This window comes from Candoia aspera, chromosome 5, assembly GCF_035149785.1.
Source record: "Candoia aspera isolate rCanAsp1 chromosome 5, rCanAsp1.hap2, whole genome shotgun sequence".
NCBI classification, from domain to species: domain Eukaryota; kingdom Metazoa; phylum Chordata; class Lepidosauria; order Squamata; family Boidae; genus Candoia; species Candoia aspera.
The window spans coordinates 54,467,198-54,490,890 of NC_086157.1; the positions used below are offsets into that span (position 1 = coordinate 54,467,198).

The 23,693-nt window shown below is 36.5% G+C and overlaps 2 protein-coding genes across 3 annotated transcripts in view; one reads left to right on the forward strand and one right to left on the reverse strand.

The window, feature by feature from the left end:
- SYTL5 (synaptotagmin like 5) overlaps positions 1 to 5,247 on the forward strand; it is a 33,879-nt gene extending 28,632 nt beyond the window's left edge. Inside the window, exons 13-16 of the mRNA XM_063305221.1 lie at positions 415 to 523; positions 2,235 to 2,370; positions 3,044 to 3,252; positions 4,689 to 5,247. Of these exons, the coding sequence (XP_063161291.1) occupies positions 415 to 523; positions 2,235 to 2,370; positions 3,044 to 3,252; positions 4,689 to 4,831 (597 nt within the window). The 3' untranslated portion in view covers positions 4,832 to 5,247. The remainder of the gene's footprint in view (positions 1 to 414; positions 524 to 2,234; positions 2,371 to 3,043; positions 3,253 to 4,688) is intronic.
- Positions 5,248 to 10,756: 5,509 nt separating this feature from the next.
- The window catches only part of SRPX (sushi repeat containing protein X-linked), a 49,717-nt gene continuing 36,780 nt past the window's right edge, over positions 10,757 to 23,693 (reverse strand). For both annotated transcript variants that reach the window (XM_063305222.1, XM_063305223.1), the window contains 7 exons: positions 21,795 to 21,971; positions 17,384 to 17,510; positions 16,818 to 16,939; positions 15,633 to 15,812; positions 14,697 to 14,830; positions 12,702 to 12,823; positions 10,757 to 11,265 (listed from right to left, as the gene is read on the reverse strand). In XM_063305222.1, the coding sequence (XP_063161292.1) occupies positions 11,085 to 11,265; positions 12,702 to 12,823; positions 14,697 to 14,830; positions 15,633 to 15,812; positions 16,818 to 16,939; positions 17,384 to 17,510; positions 21,795 to 21,971 (1,043 nt within the window). In that variant the 3' untranslated portion in view covers positions 10,757 to 11,084. The remainder of the gene's footprint in view (positions 11,266 to 12,701; positions 12,824 to 14,696; positions 14,831 to 15,632; positions 15,813 to 16,817; positions 16,940 to 17,383; positions 17,511 to 21,794; positions 21,972 to 23,693) is intronic.

Sequence of the window (23,693 nt, forward strand, 5' to 3'; positions counted from 1 at the left end):
CCTCCACCTTCAAAAGTCTAGTAGGCAACAAGGTGGTATTCCAAGGATGTGTTGGGCTTTGAATGTGGTGTTTGAAGCTGCCTTCAGAGAGAGGCAAAAACACCCAGGAACTGCCATAGTATATTTTTCTTTCACTGAGGGAGAGTGTTTTAAAGAAGAAAAGCCACTTATACAAAGCCAGAGAGAGAGAGAAAATAAATACAAACCTACCTACTTCCTCAGTGCAAGCCCACAGAGCATAAGAAGTAGAGGGTCAGCCATTTGAGGCTCATCTTGCTCTATATACTCCTCTCTAAGATTGCTCTGCCCATAATTATGTATACCTCAAAATATGTCTGGGTGCTGGAAATTATTGTTCTAAAAGTGAAGGTGAATATTCACTAAACATTCTTCTATTTTACTCCATTGTTTTAGATGGAGATTGCAACTGATACTGGGCTGCAGTACAAAGGAGAATTAATAGTTGTTTTACGCTACACCCCACCTGAGAGGAACCTAACACTTCCCCTGGGAGAGATTCAAGGTAAAAAAAAAAAAAGCTGTTGATGCATCTAGCAGTGTTTTCCCTGAATTGCTTCAATTCACCATTTTGTGCAGGCATTAGGAACAAAATCCAGTGCTGCAAAATATTGGAATTGCATACTGTTCAATTGGTTTACTAATTGGCTCAATTGGTTTACTAATTCCTAAAAGAATTTGAAACCACAAATCATTGTATTACTGTATTACTCATTTTCAACAATGCAGTATATCTTTTGAAAGCAGGGGCAGGATTTGTCTGTTTTATTAACTGTCAATTCAACAGCATTTTCTTGTAATGTCATCTTGTTAGGTAACAAAACTTGACATTTTCACTGTACACAAAATATTGCAAAAGCTTGCCAATTATTTCTGCTCAAAATTCCCATGTGCGTACTGGTCTTGGATGACCAAGGTTGGTGTGATTGATTTGAGTCCTGAGGACAACTGGTGAGTGGGTCAGCTGTGCCCACCCAAATTCAGCAGAGAATCAGGAAGAAGGTTGTTGAGATTCAAAGGCAATCTATGTTCCAAGCCTCCTATTCACCAGAAAACAATTTTTAACAATCAGTAATTGGTGTTTGGACAAGTTAGATGTTTTTGGGTGTATTGAACAGTTTTTTAATAATCACTCTGTGAGCTGGCATTTATTCTGGACCTTATTGTGCTTTTTATTTTTTTGATGACATCCATCCACAGTTAAAATATAATGACCAGAATTTTGTAGAAAACAGAAAAGTATTACTTTCCTATAGTGACCAAAAATTGTATCTCAAGTTTAATACTTCCAATTGTCAATACCTTTAATTGCCATTGTGACCAAGAGGCTGTTACCCTTCTCCTAGGTGACCACTCTTCAGAATCCTCTAAGTTGCAAAATTTTTATCAATAGCTATAGCTGTTAGAAACTGTCTGGTTTCTCCTTCATGCTATTAACTGTTAGCTGCCAATTGCTTTAGGATTTTCTGGCAATTTTAAAATTTTCTTTTATAGTTATTATATTACATACTGGTCTTTTACTGTGTTTGGTCTTGGACCATAGATAAATTTTTGAAGTTGTATCTGGTTTGGGACATGAACCACTCTAGCCACTCATGCAAGAATGAAATAGTGCTCATGTTATAGCCTATAATCTCTAAAGAATGCCTACCTTCCAGATTATTAAGTAAGATCCAGTCTTTTGTGTGGTCTGTGCAGAGATTTTGAACAACTCCTTTTCATGGTTTCTGTCCATATTAGAAATTACAGAAGCTAATTTTTCTTCAAATCTTTTGTCTTCAGTTAATAAATACATTGCACTGACCTGGGGTATGTTAAGTGAACAGATTTTTATGACACCTGTGTTTCTGAAAATTTGCATTTTTAAAAATTATTTGAAATTGTTGCAGGACAAATAATGTAGATAAGAGATAAGGTTGTATGGCATGCAAGTTGTTTCTTCTACAGGACAATGATATTTGTGGCCTGCAGATAATCTGGAGGGTGGGCATTAGAGATCATAGGACATAACATGAGCACTATTTCATTCTTGCATGAATGAATGGCTAGAGTGATTCATGTCCCAAACCAGATGCAACTTCAAAATTTATTTATTTAAGAGGCATTGGTTAGATGTGAATTAATTTCTAATGTTAGGATAGGACACTACAGTATGTAAAATATTGAAGCTTTATATATCCAGATATTCCTCCATTCTTGTTTTCCTTCTTCTAAAGGAAAGAAGAGGGCAAAGAAAGAGAAGAGGGCAACCTCGCAACTACCATCAGGAGGCATATTGGAAATTGTCATCAAGGAAGCCAAGAATTTAATGGCTGTGAAATCAGGAGGCACTTCAGATACATTTGTGAAAGGGTGATTTCCTCCATTCTGTCTTTGGCTATGTATGCTGGTGCTAATTTAGTGTTCCTGTATTGAATACTATAATTACATATTTGACCATCTATTTGTTTCTCAAAAATGTCCCTTGGACATCAGGCAGTGAGGTTTAGATCTCTTGCTCCTTTACTTCCTTCCACCTTATTTTGAATATTTTAAATAGTAAAATAATAGTAGGAAACCAGTTCATATATCAGGACACACCATTGTATCTCTTTATCTCAGTGAGCTGATTAATCTTGCATTTGCTGTCCTGGTCCAAGTCATAATTCACCTCGTACCACATGTGTATCTCATAATCTAAAAATAAGTTGATATGACTGTGTATTATTTGTAAATCTCTGATATTACTCCATGTCACAGTTTTGTTTTGTTTAAGAAATCAAAACATTTCCAAATAACTTTTCCTTCTAAAGAAAGGGCTTCATGAATCTCTCTGTGGTCAACTCTTATGACAAATCCTTTTTATAATTTATTCCTTTTTTGGGCTATGGACCCCCACGTGGCTGTTTGGTGTGTGCCAGTGGCCACATTTTAAAAATGGGTTGGGTTGGGATACTTTAATCAATATTTTCTCAGTTATAATTATTATGACATTCGTAACAAAGCTCCATGTCCTTATTTTTTTCTCCTTCCCTTTCTCTCTTAGATACTTGCTTCCTGACAACAACAAATCTTCCAAGCACAAAACTCATGTAATAAAAAAGAGTGTGAATCCCCACTGGAATCATACATTCACTTTTAGTGGTTTGAACCCTAGAGATATATACAATGTCTGTGTAGAACTCACTGTCTGGGACAAGGAGTCTCTTGCCAGCAATATCTTCCTGGGAGGTGTTCGCTTGAGTACTGGAAGTGGTAGGTGTGGATGGACCACAGTTAGTTATTCCTGCCCCTTGGTGGAAGGGAATAGAAAGGGAGACTAAGAAATAAAACATCTATAGTACTCTTCATATTTAGAATTGGATGACACCACTTGAGAGACCTGTTTAGCTCTTCTTGCAGCTTTTGGCCCACAGTGAAGACTTTCCATAGCTCCCACAACATTTTTATTATGTCAGTTACTCTTTTTATTACACATGGCTTCATTCCATTGATAGAGTATGTAAGTTCAAACCATGGATAAGGAGCCTGTAAGTACCCCACCACCACTTCTTTTGTGCTCTTCAAAGCACTGAAATTCAAGCAGAATTTAATAGTATGATTCTTAACACACAGTGAAATGGGTAGAAATGGAAACACACTTCTAGAAGATGTAATACTTCCGTTTCATCCTTACCTCCTCCTCCCTCCCAAATTCCAGAATACAGACTGTCAAAATGTGGAAAATGGAAATGCAGGGCTTCTGGGAAGTGAAATGCTTCCATCCACTAATAAGGTGCTAGATTGGGAGTGAGGAGACTCAGGTTTTAGACCTTTCTTGGTCATGGAAGTTCCCTGGGTGACTTTCTCTCAGCCCAACTCTATTGTGCAGGAAAATAAGAGGAAAGAGTACTATATATGCTGCCTTGAGCTTCTGTATTAAAGGCAGGATAGAAATCTAATAATAAATCAGTAAATCGCTCCTCTTATTGTTTCCCAGATGATAGGAAAAAAGCAGATAGGAAAAACCAGTCTTTATTGTTGCCCTTAGGCCTTTTGTAGAGTTTTGGATCCCTGACCCAGAAAATGTTGCCTGCCTCTGATTTAAACATATTTATGGTAATCTATTCTCCGATGCTTGCCTAAAAGCAAAGCTAAAAAGAATGAATGAATGATAAAAAGAAAAAAAAGAAGCAAGGAAGTCTGCTTGGAATTCCCAATAAGGAGGACTGCTAAAGAGTTCTTGTCCTATAATTTAAAAAAAAAGATGGTCAAAGTCAAATGGGAGTTTTTAGATTTATCTTTCAAGAGATTTCATTCTCTATCCCACCATTCTTGTAAGAATTCAGTCTAGGAGTTATTAAGGGCAACAGTTTCCTATTTGTAATGTGGATATTATTTCTTATTCAGTCCTTCATATTTTGTTGCTGTGAACAGAGCTAAACACTAAATCCCAGTCTAAATGTAAACATTGCTCATTTTAAATGCTGTCAATTTTACACTGTACCAGTGGTGGAAACCAGAGCTACAGGTGACAGCTTGATAAGAACTGCTGTAGTTCTTGTGAATCTGGAGTACTATGTTGAACCTCTACTATAAACATTGCAGATGTTGTGAAATGAACTTTTATGAAATACTGGATAGAATGGATGGTGGAATGACTTCTCTGACTGAAGAAAATAAGTTGACCACCATGCTTTGCAATTTTTCAGGTATAAGCAATGGTAAAGAAGTTGACTGGATGGATTCTCAAGGAGAAGAGCGACTGCTTTGGGAAAGAATGATTGACTGTCCTGGAGATTCTGTGGAAGGTGTATTAATGCTGAGATCTAGCATGGGGAAATGCAGACTCTAGAGGAATATGGTTTGCACAAGATTGACAATAGTGTAATTTTAAATTTTAATAAGATGTAATGGAGGCTGGTCTTCTGTCATGATTTGCACATGTAAACATAGGGAAGTTTACTTTTCCTCTGAATTTAAATTTTCTGAAGTAGATTATGAATGCATTCAGCACTTTCCTAAATCCATGCTCTAGCTCTTGTATTAACTTACCCAGGTTAAGTCAGTACTAAGTCATTTCCAAAACTAGATTTGCTGACTTGTTAGAATGAAGCCATATACAGTAATGCCCTCTACAGAATATGGCTTAAAGAGCTTCTTTTATTATTTCAATACGTTTTCTCAGAAAAGAAATGTCAGTGATTGATAAATGAGTGAAAAGTCAGTGAGGCTTGTTCATTATAAACCCATTTTAAATAAGCCTAATGAGCTAAGGAAGCAAGTGCCAGGATTGGAGGGAAGCTGTAAGAGTAATTATATTCTAATTTTTTCAGGCTAATATCCACAAATGGTTCCCAATAGGCTTCATAATAAAGAGTTTGAGAATCTCAGGTTACCTGCTCATAAACAGAATGGCTATTTGCATGGGTCAGAGCTATTGCATTGCTGGTATTACAAATTAAATCTCATTGGAGTTGAACTTTTTGCATTTCAGCACTTCCTACAAAAGTGGAGATATAAAAGTATTAAACAGCCACTCAAAAGTAATAGTTGATGTTACGCTTGAGGTCCTATTCTATAGATACTTAAATATTTGTATTTTGTTTTAATCAAGATTATATGACATTATCTGAAAGAGTGAAAAATAGCAAGCACAGAATCTAACTTCTGTTCTAAAACAGGTATTAGTAATGCCAGCCCAGCCTTCCTTATGGACCTGCCAAGGGGGAGTTTCTACAACCACACTGGGTAATTACACTGTAATTCAGTTAGGAATCACTTCTAATATTTTAATGTAAAACTACCTCCCTGTTAGAAACTGTGAGTGGAGTGAATAGCCAAAACCTGTTTTAAGCACTTGACAATGTTAAGATTACCGTTCATAATCATCCCATCCCTTCCTTTAGTACTGCAGACTTACTTCCTTCAGCCTTTTCTTTACTGTCATGAAGAGTACATTGCTATTTAAGATCTATGTCAGGCTGAGACATGAGCAGGTTTTCATGTATAGCTTTGGCTCCAGTTACAGGAATAATGTTGTGCATTGGTTCTGTTAGATCATCAAATCAAATCTTTATTACGGTCATAGATCAGCATGAGGAGGATGGGGTACACTCAATTAAAAAGCATAGAAGATATATCAGAGTCTGTCTGTCTGTCTGTCTATCTATCTATCTAGAAGATATAAAAGAATATGTATTAAAACATAAAGTATGTATAAAAAACAAGAGTGTAAAAGAATCTAAAAGGAGGGGTAGGAGCATTAGATGAGTGGGGGGAATATAAATGTTAGTATGTGAAAGACTATATCAAATGACAGAGCACTCTAGGATGGTGAACCAGATGCTCATTAAGTAAATGTTAAGTGCTGCTGCGCAGAACCTGGCAATACTGTATGTTGTAGCAGGGTTGGTATCTGAAAGCAGCAGGGAGGGGTAGAATTGTCTTGTGCACCCTGGGTATTTACACAGCAATAGTGAGATGAGGCTAGTACGAATGTCTCTATAGAACAGGCACTGGAGAAGCACAGGCTCTGTTGCTTGTGTGTGTTCAGAGTCACAGGGGCATTGTATCTCCAGGTAAGGAATCCTCCTGTATCAGCCATTAATTCTATTAGGAATGATTATTATTATTATTATTATGCACTTGTATAAAAAAACCCTTGTCACTGCTGTCATGATTATCTTGAGAAAGTACACTGCCTAAAGGATTCAGGTGACACCTTGTTGTACCTTTACTATCTCAATTTAGTTCTACAGAAGAGTAAGCAATCAGCCAAGTTTCATGATCCTGCAAAGGGACATGTTTTTCCCCCAGCTTCTAAGAATTTCTAAAATTCTATCAGTGATACAAGAGTATGTATAATAATGTTTTTAGAATAAACAGAGATTGGAAAGAGTATATATTTAGACTTTCCATGGCTAAATGAATGGCATCAAGAATGAATTATACATAGAGTATAATTCAGAGAGAAATCAATGGATCTTAAGTAAAAAACTATCTTAAGGCCCATTGATTGTAATAGATTACATGGTTAATACATAAGTATCCAGTAATCTGATGTTTGTTTTTGGCTTAGTATTATATGTAAACTGGCTTGATTAAGTCGTCATTTAAGTTCAACTCAAATTTCAGTAATGTAAAACTAAATATACACAAATGGTTTCTGAATCATACTTTTTAGTATGGTACTGCGTTAGTATATATTTGAAGTTTACTAATTTTTTACATGAAATGTCTTGATGCTTTATGAAAATACTGTGAAACACCAGCTGCTATTCAAAGGCTGGGCTGTAAGTAAAGAATTATGTTAGCACCAACCTACAGAGTAAAAAATCTGGGTTTTTTTTATTTCACAGTTTTTGTTGTATTTTAAACAAATATGTGAAACAATGAAAATGATTTTCACATCTTCTTTTAAAATTATTCTGATGTTTGTTTGTTTCCATGATATATCATATACTCTTCAGATTGCTATATGTACTTTAAATCAAAATAGGATTAAAAATACTATTATTTTTCATTTATATAAAGTGCCAGAAGCCTAAGGTTTAATTGGTTTAATTAAGCCACCCTTGCTATAATTATTTAATTCATAGCTACCAGCTATTAATGAGTAAAGCTGTTAACTCGTAAGACATTTCTTTTCCTGCTGTATGTCTGCATATTGATACACAGTCAAACAACCATTTTACAGATATTTACTACAACTATTTCATTTTTTCCTGTTTATAGATTCAGTGTATATTTTGTTTTTAAAACCTTAACATCAGGTGATATTGCTAAAATTATAAGCTCTTAAAGCAAGTACATCTCTGTGTAATGACACAAAGTCTTCATTTTGATAATGCTGGTGGGGGGGAAATTAAATGAAGGCTATCATCTTTTACTCCACACCCAACTTACGTGCATGCTGCTCTTTTTGATATATATACATCTGGTTTTATAACAATGGAATGGAAGCTGAGGATTTAACAGCAGTAGATCTTCTAAACCACACATAGTAAAGTATACAGTACATGGAATATTTGTCATTTTACCTGGCTGGTCTTACAATTAGGTCCATGAGAGCAGCAGTTTCAAAGAGTAGACCAGGATATGGGCATACTGAATAGAGAACCTCATCTTCTTCTGCTTTCTACCTTCCCAGTTTGTGGTCTGGAGAAACTGATTCATTTCGCCTAAAGTGCAGAGTGTACAGGTCTCCAAGTTTGTTTGCCTTGGGGAAGGGCAGTAGTGATAGCAAGGCAACAGAAGTACAGGACAGAGCACCTGTGGAAAGTGATGGACCCTTTTCCGTCCCCTAAGTGGCAAGCCAGGCCTGTATTTTGCCATAAAGAGACTGTTTCAATTGCACCAACTGCCTACTGGGTTGCTGTCTTCTGACTAGCTGCCTTGCTGAATATGGAGTAACTGCCATGTAGCCTGATAATACAACTTTTAAATAAATCAGGGACTGTTTATTTCTCATATACAATTCTTAAACAAATTCACTAATATAATTCAACTGTAGCAATAAATTACTGCATGTTTTACTTATTATCCTGCAGGATTTGATCCTGTTAGTATTCATCAAATGGTATTGATAATATAGAAGAAAGCTTTTTGTTTTTATCAGCAAAATATTTTGTTGTGTGTGTTAGAAGCAGTCAGATATTTTCCTGTAGTATTTATTCCTATTTATAATTGCATCATTTGGAAATATTTATGTTGGGTATGAACAGTACAGATAAGTATTTCTTAAATTATGTTCCGTGAAACACCAAGATTCCCTGAATAGCTTAAAGGTATTCCATGAAGCTGAGGGGAAAAAATCGGTGTAAGACTTTTGGATGGAAGTGCTCAGATAATGAGCTCTAAATCAAAACTAAAGATCCTATTACTATTGCATCAATATATTTTTGTGAAAGTGGATTTTCAGCACTTACTACATCCACAAATATCAAAACAGACTTAATGTTTTCCCAACTCATAAGCTTCATTTATGAAATCTCACTTGCAACTCTGCCATTATACACAAGCTCATGCAGCTCATTAAAGTTTTATACATAAATGTATAAAAGATAAGGGAAAGTAAGTGTGTTTTCACAATATTTTTCTTTTTAAAAAGCAATAGTCATAGGTGTTTCCATATTAAGATGAATTGTTTGGTGTTCTGTGGTTTGAACAAATCCTGTGTTAAATGATTAAATCATACTTCTGAGATACGCGTGTGCGCGCACACACACACACACACACACAGCAGAACTGTTTTGCCCATCTGTTTGTTTTATATCGTACTTTTATTTATATACTCAGATATATGAAGTATAGAAAGTTGGGTTATTCTTATTTGTAGCTATAGTAAAGTCTTGTTTTGTGTACAATTAAAAACTCATATAAACATTTTAATTCATGTTTAAGATATTTTAACTCAAAAAATTCTGATAGCTAAGACACATTTGAATAATCAAAACTAAAGGGGCACTTTTCATATCTGTACACAAAATGGTGTAATGTTTAGGAATAGATCCACTCTACCTTCTCTGTTTCTGCATGGGTCATTACTCATAACAACCCTAATGATAGTGTATTTAGTAAAGTATCTCATTTCCTACAGGGGAGAACTAGTTTCTCCAGGAATCATACAATTAAGCCTAAAACCATCTAATATTCTGAGGCATATTGTCTTCAAACATATTTTATAGCTCTAATTGCTTCATACAGCTATTAGAATTTTAGGCCTATTCTTTGTTCATTTATCTATTTTTTAAAAATAAATTAAGTAGATGCATCTCAATTTGATGGAGAATTTACTAACACACAAGTAGGCATTTAGCATTCTACTAATCAAATCTGGAGATTATAATTCCAAAAATTGCCAATCTCATTATATATTAATTTTAAAAGACTGTCTTAAAAATATGTACTATTCACTGGAACTAAAATACCAAAATGGAAAAGATAAAGATTTTGATTTTATATTTGTCATATCATGAAAAGCTATTTAATTAAAGTTTTGAATGACTGGGAATAAAAGTCACTCCAAGAAGGAACTTAAGGCAAATAAATTATCTGTTTCAGCAGTCAAGAATTTATAAATCTCACATTCCAGTGAAATATTTTCATTCTTCAATAAAAGGCATAAAGGTTTTCCAGAAAGCTGTTTTTTTTTAATATTGCCATTCTAATATTAAAACTACAATAAAATGGCAAGGTGGCAGTAGTTAATGGGAAACAGAATTGAGTGATTAGTCATTAGACATGATTAGATCATCTAGATTTGATTCAGTAAAGTATATTAAAGAAATGTAATCTGTTCATTCAACCTTAAGACAAATTATAAATTAATCTGCATCAAGTTGATTTGCCTGGTGAAAGAAGCAAACTTCATTTTTCCTGCTTACATATCACTATATCAGATTTTCTTATTTATGAATCCATCTTTTTAAAACTGACTTGCAAGTGTAAGCTGTAATACCACTTTCAAATTATTTGCCAGAAAAGGTTCAGGCAAAAATTTGGTAAATCCTTTACATATAAAAGCTCCATTTTATTTAAATTATCATACTAAAACCTGGACTGTGAGAGTTCTAGTTTATGTTGTATCCCAATGAAGTCCTATAGCCAGATAGCAAGAGAAATTTCTGTGCTTTGCCTAATAATGTAGGATCCCAACTAAGTCATGTTTGCTCCAACTGAAATCAGTAGGACTCCTCTAAACTTACTCTGGAGCCTTTTTTGCTGAATAAAAAAAAAACAGCTTTGAAATATTGTGTTAATATAAATACTAAACCTGTAAAATGCAAAACTGTTTTATTAATAATAGATCTGTAAAAAGAAATGAAAAAATTTACATGGGAAGTAACATTATTCTGGAGTGTTAACCAAAGCAATTCAGTATCTTTACAAGACCTTTCACAGAAGAAAATAAATCTTTGACAAGATAAAGAGGCATCATTTATAGGTTAAATGAAAAGAAATTCTGCAACATCCATTAGGCTAAACACAGACATACTAAGAAAAAGGATCTGTACAGCAGTGACTTCCATAGTCTCACGCTTTGTGTAGCACCAGAAAAACGTAGGCAGCAAAAATACTGGCATCTGAATGTCCATAGTCTGAAATCAGGGACAAGACCGGCCAATGTCAGCTTGCAATTTCATCTCTTCTTTTCTCAAAGGAAAAGTGTCAATGAGTGCAAAGAGCTCAGCAGGAGTTGCTGGAAAAGGGTAGCGTTCTTTGTCCACACCATGTTTATCAACTACTACCATATAAAAGTTATAGTGAGGGATGCGAAGCAACAACCTGAGGGTATGAAGAGAGAAATGTGTTAACTTCCTTTCTCTTTCACTAAGCAGCTCCACTGCACTCCTGATCACTCCCCCTGCCCATGTTCATGACCACTGAAGTGCCTCACAAGGACATCTGTTTCTAGACAATAGTGTCCCCAAGTAGCATGTGTCAGTTCAAAGAGTCCCTGTCTGCCAGCTTACAAACTAAAACAGTGAGACAAAGAAAAGGGGAGGACAGGGAAGAAAGATGCAGAACCAAGTGGTCAAGCTAAGCTAATCCCCCTTTGCTGTTCTTCCCCTCAGTTGCCCTTGGTCCCTGGCTGAGGCAGGAGGCCAGAACAGGTTACCCATCTTCTTCAACCCCAAAGCAATCATCTGTACAGGTGACCATTATTTGGAAGGGAGTGACTAAACTTCCTGTAGCTGCTTCTCAGGTCAATATATGGGTGAAATTGATCTTTATTTGCTATGTACAGTAATATTCCCCTTTCCCTGTAGGGAATAAATAGTCCTCTTTCCAGGTACAATTGTTGATTACTAAACAAAAGATGGGCTGTGCGGCTATATAAATTTGACAAATATATAAATAGATAATTCAGTCTTCACAGTGCATTTTTGATCACGTATGTTTTCTGCTGTGGCCAAAACCTCCAACAGAGACAAAGTACCCAGTATTGCAGTGAATACCTTGCATAACTAGTATATTCAAAATTCCAAGGAATATAGAAAAGTTTCATCTTGTTTTTAGAGAGGAAGCATGCTGACTTTATTCTTGCTTTAGAAAACCTTATTTCAGTGTGTATAGACACTCCCCACCTCTGGTACGCTTTGAAAGTACTGGTATGCATTTATCAGGACAGCTGTAGACTCCTATGTCTAAAGGCCAGAGAAGATCTTGGTTTTGTTGTGGTTTTTTTTTAAATCAATGCTGCCCTTGTAGTGAATTATTACTCTGTACTACTGAGTAGGAAAAGTTGTTTTGCAGTTTAAGGAAGTTATTTGCCTTTCGTTATGAACCAACCATAATGTTATGAGTGCTCCAACTATGACCTTGAAATACGACATTCAACTAGATGAAAGTTAATCAGGTGAACACTTTACAGCTCTAAATACTGGAAAAAAACTAATCTTAGAGCATTACTATTTCCCACAGCTGCTTGGCAATGCAGGGGTGACAGTTGTATGTATGCACAGCTCAGCAGGCAACCACAGTCTTTGCACAGTAAAGGGAATGTAACTATCACAAACTAGTGGAGCAAAGATTGGATTTTAAAGGACATAATATTTTTATTTAATATAAGGGGATTATTAAATTACATTTACTTAAACAAGGTGTTCTATTTAGGAATCCTGTTTTCATGCTCATTCCACAAAGTCCTGTTCTAAAAATCCAATCAACATTAAAGACAAATAGAATTCTTCCTTATAATTAGAATCTGTGTGATTTACCTGAGTTGTAAAGCCAAGGCAGGAGGTATCAGTCTTAATCCTATCCTTCCCAGCTGTGCTGGATAAACCCCAACCAACTCAATCACTGTAACATGCCGGAGATCTAAACCACATTGTGCTGGCTGTGTAAGATATGAAGATAATAAAGTGGATTAATTATGAAAAGCACCTATACAATGCAATTTGTGATAATCGTTAATGTACTGCTATTGAATTTGGCCTACAAAACTTTGTATGAGCAACAGATGGCAATGAAGCCTTATTTCTTTGGTGCCTGAGCTGGGATGGGGATGGTGTATCCATCCTTGTGCTCCTTGATCTCCCAGCAATTTTTGATACCATCAACCACAGTATCCTTCAGGACTGGCTACAAAGGGTTGGGAGGGCACTGTTGCAATGGTTCTCCTTCCTCTGTGGTTGGTTCATTGCCCCTCATTTGTAGGGTGCCTCAGGAGTCAACGCTCTCACCCTGTTTGCTTAACCTCCATATGAAACTGCTGGTTGAGGCCATCTATCCACTTGAGGTCCAGTATCATCAGTATGCAGATGATACCAAACCATACATCTTAACCCTGGGCCATCCAGGTGATGCTGTCAATGTTCTGACCCAATGAATGGAGGCTGTTTGCATCTGGATGGGGAGAACAGACCCAGCCTCAGTTCTGGCAAAACCAAATGATTATTTGAGCCTCCTGGATCTGAGGATTTTTCATCTTTGGTCTTGGATGGGGTTGCAATTCTCCATTCAAGACTGGTCCACAATCTAGGGTCATCCTGGATTCATAGCTCTGCTCAAAGAGCAGGTGGCAGGTGGCAGCTGAAGGCAGGAAGGTCTTTGCACAAGTCCATCTAGTGTGCTATTCCTAGAGTGGGAGGCCCTTCAGAAAGTCACTTATGCCCTAGTCACCTCAAATTGTCAGCCCCACCAGGTAAACCAGATCAGGAAGTCAACTCCACAGGAAGGCTAAAACTCTTTTTATTGAGATTGGCTGTAACAGAATCTTGCAAGCCTCATTGTGCTGTACCTCCTCCCCCTTCTTATACTCCAGTGAATTGGTGAGGCATTTGCCTCAGTTGCTTCCAAATGTTATCTTGTTGCTCTGGACTAAAAAATATTTCAGTCCTTTTTGTGGTTCTTGCATGTTTCCATCAAGGTTATCTTCCTTACTTTCTACAAATACAATTGGACATGGGCAACGTTAACATATTGGAGGCTAATTTTATTAAATATTTTTAATTGTGAAATAATTTATGCTGAAGAAACTATTCCTCACTTCTGAAAGCTTATTGAAAAGGGTGGGGTTACACATGAAATGGAAAATGAATTTACTTTCAAACCCGAAACCCTGCTTAACATCACACATACTCTTAAGCCTCCCTGAACAACTTCCGCCTGGAACTATTTTGGCCCATATCCAGAACAAACGGCCCCATTTCATTCTGTCTGTGGGCATTTTATTTATTTATGGGGAGGCGGCAAGGATGCAGTCTTTAAATGGAGTGGAAGAAGTCAAGGTAGAAGGGACCTCGAGTAACAAGAGCAACAGCTATTGTTCCTATATGCACCGGCAGAAGGTTTTAGATTCATTCTGAAGAGGAAAAAAAAGCATAACTCTAAACCATATGAAGACCATTATCCACTAAGCTGAATTACTGCAGTGATAGGTGAGAGGAGGAGACAACTTGGCTGATTCCTCCACAGCCCCCTGTGCCCCCTTCCCATCTAATCTGGAAAGCATTAAAGGGCTTTCTGGAAAGAGTGAGTGGTGGCAAAGTGGGTTTGGATTTAAAGGGAAATTATGAGAATTACCTCCATTGTTCTACAACAAGAACTTCTGGAACTCATTTCATTCAATCAGCCCTTTGTGAATATGTGAGCCAGATGTCATAATGTGTATTAAAATAAAGGAGGAAACGATATTAATGACACTGCTCATCTATAATAATTTGGGGGTAGAATTAAATTCCACTTACATATAATAAACTTTGCCTTACCTGCAATATTCCCAACTGCATTCTATAAAAATAATTGGCTGCAGTAGGAGTGGATATAATAAGCAGCCTTCGTTTTTCATAAAACTGGTCTAGAAGAGCTGCTGCTGTCCTCACACCAATATTAATATTCATAGCTGAAAAGAAAAAGTTAATGGTACTCTCATGCTTATGAAGAAATAGGAAAGGTTCAAACAACATAATCACAGAGAAATGTTGACAGAAAAATTCTCAGCTAATGCCAAAGTTTAAAAGGCTATTTTCAGTTCTGTACAGTGATCAACCAACCCTTCAAATCCAGACCACAGCACAGCCCAAGTAATTAATTTGCAACATCTGGTTATTTCTAAGTTGGTGGTGCAGAGCTTTGTGTTTGAAGGGGGGAAGGTGCTTTGGAGCACGTGAGGCTGCTCATGTAGCATCTGCCAGCAACTTCCTTAAGCAACTGTACTTTTTCCCTGGATTGCTCAGCTGCCTTTGGAGCAACAGCACAACCCCAGGAGAAGGCTCATTTAATTTAAACAGCTGCAGACAAGTGCTATGTGAGCAGCCAGACATGCTCTGAAGTCTTTTCCCCTTTGAATTCATTATATCCCTAGTCTTGGACTGAAATAAAATCTCATTCTGTCCCTCCCTTCAGCTTTACAATGTGGCTTTTAATAATAAACATTTATCAAGAAAGAACAAGAAATCCAGAGAATAAGAAAGGGATGAAGGGAAATACTCAAGTCAGGATATCCATGAATGTTCAAATTCCAGATAACCCTTCACTGGGTGTGTTCCACAAAGGTCTTCACTTCCAATTACACTATAGCACCAGTTGTTTTTTAAGTTTAAGAAAGAAGTGAGGATTACAATGGGGAAAACTTTGGGAAAAAAACAGAAAGCTCACTACATTTACAGACCTTCCCTCTTACAAGTTATTCATTACTCACGTACGTGTACAGGTTGGCTCTGTTCCTGACCAGCCTAAATTATACTGGCAAACTCTTGCTGGACTTCCCTGCAAGTCGTACCCACCAATGCAGGAAAAATCACAAGTTGCACCATAATTATTTCCATCACCAGAACATTTTATGTAGCCATTGTCTGGGGCATTCAGTTTTCCACAGCGCCTGACTTTAAATACAAAATTACAGGAGCATTCAGTGATTCATTATCACTTCTGATACATCAAAATGAAAATCTAGTACCTTCCTGAAAGACTGAGATTTATTTATTTCTAGTTAATTAATTAACAAGTATGTATATAATTAATATCTATTAACTCATGGGATAATAAAAAGAATATCTGGCTAACAATCCTGTTTTTATACTGCACTATCATTTAAAGAGTTTAACTCATAGTGATCTTAAATCCAGAACAATGCCACTAGTTATAGCTCTTTGCTAAGACAGGAATTTCAACTGCAAACTCAATTGGATTGTTTCTGTTTTCTAAGTATACCATGTCACTTTAGTAAACAGAATGCAATGTGCTATGTGCATTGCTATATCTAAAGGAGATATGTATCAGCTGCTGAGACAATTATGTATGTAAAAATCATTTCCAAGTAACTCTCCCACAAATACCAAATATACTGTGTCCTTTCTTATCAGGGATATACTGTGATAAAACTAAGACCAAAGAGCCATTCATTGGTGCTCCCCTCTCCCCACCCAATATCTTTCTCCCACCTGTTTTCAAAAACAGAGGAACATAATTTGCCATTTCCAATAAAGGGGTCAGGTTTGATCAGCAAAATTATCCTTTTAAAGAAATTTATGATGAATTACTGTGCTAAACTATAAAGCTATAATTATCTAAGTCTGAGAGGGAACCTGATATCCTCAAGAGATGACCACCATCAATCCCAGTCAGCATTGTTAATAGAGATTATGGGGCTGTAGTTCAGCAATACAAAATGCATCAACTTATTATCCCCATGTGTTTTTTTTTTAAAGACTGGCTCCTATTTATTTTGTCCTGTCTACACCTGCCTTTTCCAGCATAGCGCCTTCCAGATATATTGGAACTATAACTCTGAATATTGGCCCAGGTGGGTGCATTCAGGAAACAAGTAACATGTAAATGGGGCTTTAGTTCAATGACTGTGCTTGTTTCCAGTTGGAAAATGGTTTTACCTTTGACTTTGACCAAAAATTTGCAAGTTCCCTTGTTCCCAGCTCTGTCATATACAGTATATTGGATTTTGTGATCTCCTTCAGAAAAATATGATCCTGGTGGAAGTCCTTTCAAGACAACACTAAAAATGAAATAAAATAATGTTAAATTAAAAAAGACAACAATGTCTCATTCTTGCAGTGTATATTTTAGAGAATAGGGTCTAAATAGTTAATAATATACTTCTCATCATGAACTTCTGAAAATCTGACTTTTTCAAACACCATCTACTGGTAACAATATGCAACAACAATAACACTATATATGAATATAAAATAAGCACTACCTATATGAAAGTTGATCTTGCATCTTGTTAGTCCTCAACTGCTAGACTAAAAATTATTTGGATTGCATGTTTGAAGGAAAGACTAGGAACTAATGTGCTGTAAATTCTCTGTTTACACTAACTCTTAGAGCCTAATGTACTAAACTAAAAGTATATAAACTTAAAAAGTGTTTCATATACACCTTTTAAGTTCATATACTTTCAGTTTATTGTTTAACCATACATCTTTACAGTACTCACTCTGTCAAAATGCCATCAGCAGTATCTCGTCCCTCTGGAGTGTCCCAGAATACCCGGGATGTTAATTTATTGGGTTCTGCTATTTTTTCCTTTACACTTGGGCACTGAATTCTTGGAGATTCCATGTCTTTAAATAAAAACGCCAAAGAACATAATGATTTGTTTTAAGCTTGTGTTACTGAAGCATAGCACACTTTTAAGCAATAGTAATAACATTAAGCCACATTATCAAACTGCTACTGGGACAGTTAAAAGTAATCCATTAAATATTAATATTAAAACAATACCTATAGACATGTTCTCTAAAATACTGGAGAACTAGCTGAGATTAAGAACACCAATGTGAAGCAATAAAATGTTTCACACAAAGTGATTTGCCTACTCTTCTTCAATTTTAGCTGTCTGTGCTTTTCAAAATTCTTCTAATTTTGTGAAAAGTAGCACTTTTCATATTCAAAGTTACTCTATTCAAAGTTACTCTTCAGTTAGTTACTGCATTATAGTTGGTAATCCTGCCTCTCTAAAATGTTTCCTTTTTTCATTTTCCATCATTCATGCAATATTTTTTCCATCGATAGCTTAAAATCTATGTTTATTTTTTGTTTAATACCTGGCAAGGAAAAATAGTGCTGAACTTGGTTTCTCTGTAGGTAGTCATTACAAGTAAGCCTGCAATAAACTAAAACATTGCATACTTCACAACAGTAACAACCTATATATGTTTGGTTACAGTTGTACCAATTTTCAAAAATGTGGTCTTGATTTTGAAGAAAGTGGAATTACTCAAGTGAAGAAACTCTGTAATTTTTAAAAAGTGTGGGGGAAGAGTAGGAGACTAAAGTTCCATCTGCATGTCTAGAGGCAGCTACATCCAGAGACTTAAATATTTTGCTTGCATTTGGTCATCTAATTGCAATTGTGTGCAACTTCATTCATGTGTCTCTGTTTTTGGTGGAAAGGCACTGTGTTCCCAATACAAGTATGTGTAGCCTGAAGCCATATAGCTTCACATTCTTAAAATATTCAAATCAAACTGGTTTATAAATACTTATGTCAGAAATGGAATATATGAAGCTGTTAAGGCCCAATGAATACTACTGTCCTGTTTTTTAAAAAACTTTGCACTATAGCATTTGCTTCCTGCTTAAGGCAAATGAATCACTCATCAGTAAATTGAAGCTGGTGAGTCTGCATACAACTACAACTGTTCTTCATGCCGGCTGAGGAAAGCTTTTGCTGATGAAAAATGGATTGGGCAACCTTTTAAAATGTAGTGCCCGAAGAATAGTCCCTGTAAATAAGGCAGTGCCTAATAAGAATAAACTGAAGTTAATTAAAAAAATAATAAATGGAACAGTTTCTGGAATATTCAGTGTTTCAGCTGTATAATTCTAAGGATCCCCTCACTAAATAATAAAACATAAGACATATGTTTCTATTTTGTTATGAATTTCAGCTACGTTAACATAATGACCCTGTGTTACTATAGGAACTGTATCTCAAGGCTGTCCTGGATCTGCAAATTCTTCCTACCTGACTAGAATGTTCTAGGCCATTTTAACTGCATAGAAACAATTACTAGATAAACGCAACCTAAATTCACAGAAGGCAGGAATGTATGGTTTTATATGTAGAGGCCCCATATAAAGAGGCCCGAGCTATGCCAATTTGACAGCTTTCCAGCAATACCAGACCCACTGCAAATTGTTGAAATTATGTATGCTTGATATTAGCCAAAAGTTACTTATAAAAATAATAAAGGCAAGATTTTAAAAAATCTAAAAGAAGGCTGAGAAGTAGCATCTATGTATGATGATTGCCTATCCAACATTTTTTTTTATTCTGTTCTTCCTTCTAAAGAGCTTACTGTGGTTTATGTGATTCTGTACTATCTGTCAATTTTATTCTTATGAAAGCTGGATTTAGAAATCACGATTTGCCTGATTTCGCTAAATTTCAGGGCTGAATGTAGATTTGAACATTGGTCTTCTGTACACTTGTTTAATACTCTAACAACTATACCACAATGTCATTTTCTCTCTCTCTCTCTAATTACTCCAATTTGAATAGCCTATTAAATATTCAGAAAAGCTCTGCTGGATACCTAATTTAGGATGCAATAAATGCAGAGAAATACAACTGCTTTGTCATCAATGAGAACACAATGGAGGCATGATAATGGCTCTCATTTGTGTTTAGTCATTTTTATTAGGAGACAGAGACACCATTTGCATTCTGGGTCTCATTCTGGCTGCATTATAATCTTTTGATCCTTAGGAAATTGTATAACAGTGCCAGAAAGTATACTTGGGAGCAACTATATTCATAGCCTTTTGTGTCTCACGTTAGTATATCTAGCTATATACTACTAAAACTCTCATGTCTGTAACCTTTAACTGGGTGAAATGGTGCATCGTAGGCCAACAATTTTTGAACCAAGGTACATCAGAATGCTTCAAAATCCAGGACCCATGACTCCCATGGAATAGAAATTTGGCAAGTTTTATAAAAAATGTTATGACATAAAAATGATCAAAAAACATTTTATGGCATATACAAAATGTCGTAAAACATTTCCTATGGTCAACTCCTGATGTTTGACTGGGCTATATAGTTCAGCATGGGCTACTTTCAAGGCAGATATTTCTCTCTCTGAATTTTTAAGAACTTTTCAAGTACATTAGAAACTCTGCCATTGTTGAGACTTCCAGTGGGGACATGGCGGACTGAACAGCTGTGCCCACGGGCTTAGCAGGCAGAGCTGACAATGGGGCAAATTTTTTCAGGCTCAAGCAGGTTTTCCTGAAGCCCAGGAGTGTTCTCCAGATAAAGGAAAACACCTGGAATCACCCCATCTGTCCTCCGGACAGCTGCTTGCTGCCAGAAGATCACAAACAGCATTTTGCGTTCGACGAGTAAGAGCTAGCAGGGAGGTGGGGACGTCATCACTTTCCAAGCCACGCTGTAGCCTTAAAGACCTGCCATCCCATTTCTAAATCACCAAATTTATATATATTTTCTAAAGTATGCGTACCCTAAGAGAGGCTTTCTACAGCGAGGAGAAGCTGGCTCTCTTGGTGCTTATCATTATTTTTGGGATTAAGAATTTTTTAAAAATTCTTTTTTTAAGTTTTGGACTTCATTTTCCTTCCAAATATAAAGGAAGATTGAGAGTAAACAATTGTCTTCCTGTTATTATTTTTGTACTAAATTTGAAAATACTAGTACTTTTTAGTTTGATATTTATTATAGTAGACAGAAATGTATAGAATAGAAGTAGGAAGGTAATAATTAAATAGATGTTATCTTTGGAGAGGGAGAAGTTGTTTAGGAGGTTTATATCATTTTTTTTTCTTTAATATAAGGGGAGGGAGTAACTACTTAATGATTTTTATAATGTGACAATGTGGAATGATTTATAGAAATAATGTGGTTTTGGTTTAATATAGCGGTAGAGATTGATTATGGAAATTTTTTGTATATCCTTGCTGTTAAAAGTCGGAAGTCATATCTTTCTGTAATTTTGAAAAAAAAAGCCTCTTGTTTTTTCACATCTTTTTAGTTTTTCTTCTTCTTTTTTTTGTTTTTTCATAGCTTTTATCTTGTCTTGAAACGTAATAAAATTCTTACATAAAAAAAGAAACTCTGCCATTGTCAAAGGCATTGAGGAATCTTGTAAGGGGATACTCAGCTCCCTTTGTTCCACCTCCCCACAGCAAAGTGGCAGGCAGTTTCATGGGTCAGTCGAGGAGGAGGAAGCTTCACTGGGGCTCTCCTGAGAGTCATGAGGGGAGGGCAAATGGCACAAGCCTATATTATATGTGGAAATGGAAGGGAGGGAGGGGGAGAAGGAAAGAGGGAGGGAGGAAGAGGGAGGAAGGAAGAAAGTGAGAGAGGAAGGAAGGAATTGGGAAGGAGGGAGGGAGAGAGAGCCAGTTTGGTCTAGTGGTTAAGGCAATGGGCTAGAAACCAGAAGACTGAGAGTTCTAGTCCCACCTTAGGCATGGAAGCCGGCTGGGTGACCCTGGGCCAGTCCCTCTCTCTTAGCCCAACTCACCTCACAGGGTGGTTGTTGTGGGGAAAATAGGAGGAGGAAGGAGTGTTGGGTACGTTCTTGTCACCTTGAGTTATTTATAAAAATTATAAAAGGCGGAATAATCAATCAATAAATTTATTTATTTGTTTATTTATTTCTGATGCTCCCTGCCAGCTACCCACAAACAAAGTCCATGGGGAAGCTGGCAGCAAGTCAGATGTTGCTCCTGCTCCCACTGCTTTTTTGCCCTTGGTCATTCCGTTTATCTGTTTAGGTAAGGAAATATCTTTGAACGATGACCCAACAGGCCATAGGTTGTCTAGTCTTTCACTACCCTCCAAATGCAATGATGTATCATCATGATTTTCAACTTACCAACACAAGAAGCTGGTATTCCACTCCAAACTTTGTTATCCATACATTGTACTACTTGATCTCCTTTTAACTGATATCCTGGTGAACAATAATACTCACACCTGGAATTAAAGTATGCACCATCTACACACTTGAATCCTCCATTAGGTGGCATGGAAAGTGTTGGGCAGCGTTTTTCTGTAAGAGAAAAATCAACGATCACTGAAGACATGATTGTGTTACTTCATATCAGACCCTACATTATACTGCACTACATTTTGCAACATCATGTGTACCAAAGTCATTTTTGTATGAAAGCAGTACAGAGACACAGAAGTGGTCTGATCGGCCTGGGTAATACAACAGAAAAGTTGTGAAGTACTTGATGTAGTAACTTCTATAGAGGATACAATGGAATAAAACATGGGTAGCATTTTATATCATTTTCAATCCATAAGGGCAGATGCATTTCTTACAGAGGATTCTGCCTTGTAGGAGAGCCAAAGAAAGAACAAACCTTATTTTAGTAAATGTTCTCCTGTGTTTGGGGAATAGAAGAAGGAGAGATAGCTGACAGGTACTCCTTGTGGGTATTTGTAAACCTCTACGTTTCTGTTTGTGAGCCTCATTCTTTTTGGTGAGCTATGTCTTCAATTCACTGTCTTAAGTGCCACTTTGGTTTGCTCATGTTTGATCTCTCCCCAGTAAAAATTCTGGAAAGAGATCAAGGGAGCAAAGCTTTAAAAGTACGGCCTGCTGCCACCTAGATTAAAAAGACCCTTAACTCTGGCTGTGGTCGTTTATTTGCAGATTCATTTCTCTATAGTACTATGCAAAAGAGTCCTCAGGGCCCTACTAAGGGCAATTTGAGAATGTGATACAGTAGAAGCATTGTGTTATCAGTGTACAAAAGGATTGGGAGGCTTTGCTTCACCAGCTGAGGAGGTGATGGTGTGCAGTAACTTTGCAGTCATCTTTCCCACCAGAATTTACTGCATCCCTCTAATTCTTACTGGAAAGTCAGAGGATCTCCTGAATAGCATGGGACAAGGTATGGTTGGTTGCTAGGGGAAGGGTGAATTGCCATGAATCTCACTGTGGCACTGAATGTGATAATGATCCTTCAAAATACAGAAGTAGAACAGCCTTCAGCTAGAATTCTTCTGATTGGGGAAGATGTGCTAAACTCTCCAAACAATCCACCCAGTTTCTCTGGGTGGATCTCATAGCAGGTGACTTCCTCAAGTCATTTTTCTGGCAGATTCCTGAAGGTGGTTTATTGAGGTGTCTTTATTTGTGCTTGACTATATCTAGAGCAAATCTGGGTTACACTGGGGCATGGGGACAGAGATATACTGAGGGTTCTGAAAGCTAGCCTTTGTAATCCGCTGTGGAAATTAAATATTCCTATATTTGCAACATACAGAAGCAAAAGGTGGGTAATTTTGCATAAAGAAACTGAGCTTTGAACAGGAAATAATTTTACAATTGCCTTGATATTACATGAAGTACAGCATGGATGGTGAGAAACAAACAAGACACCAAAACAACTACAAAAGCACTGCAAGCACTTCTTATTGAAGTCTGAAAACTTTTCCTTTGTCTTTTTAGTATCATTGTTTATATTTATGCTATGTGTTTCATGCAATTCCTTTCCCATGGAAAGCTAAAAAAATGACTGTATAATTTTTTATAAAAGCTACATTAATTATACTTCCATTTACAACAAATCTTTATATGTGCATATATTTAAAGAAGCCTATATAACCATATAGTGACATGAATGAAATTAATTAATTACATTCCATTAATATTGCCAATGCAACTAAAAAACTTCACAAATTCTTCCCTTTGAAGTGTATAGGGAGACTAAGAAAATGTATTCCACTGCATGAAGCTGAACAGTATCAACTGTTTCAC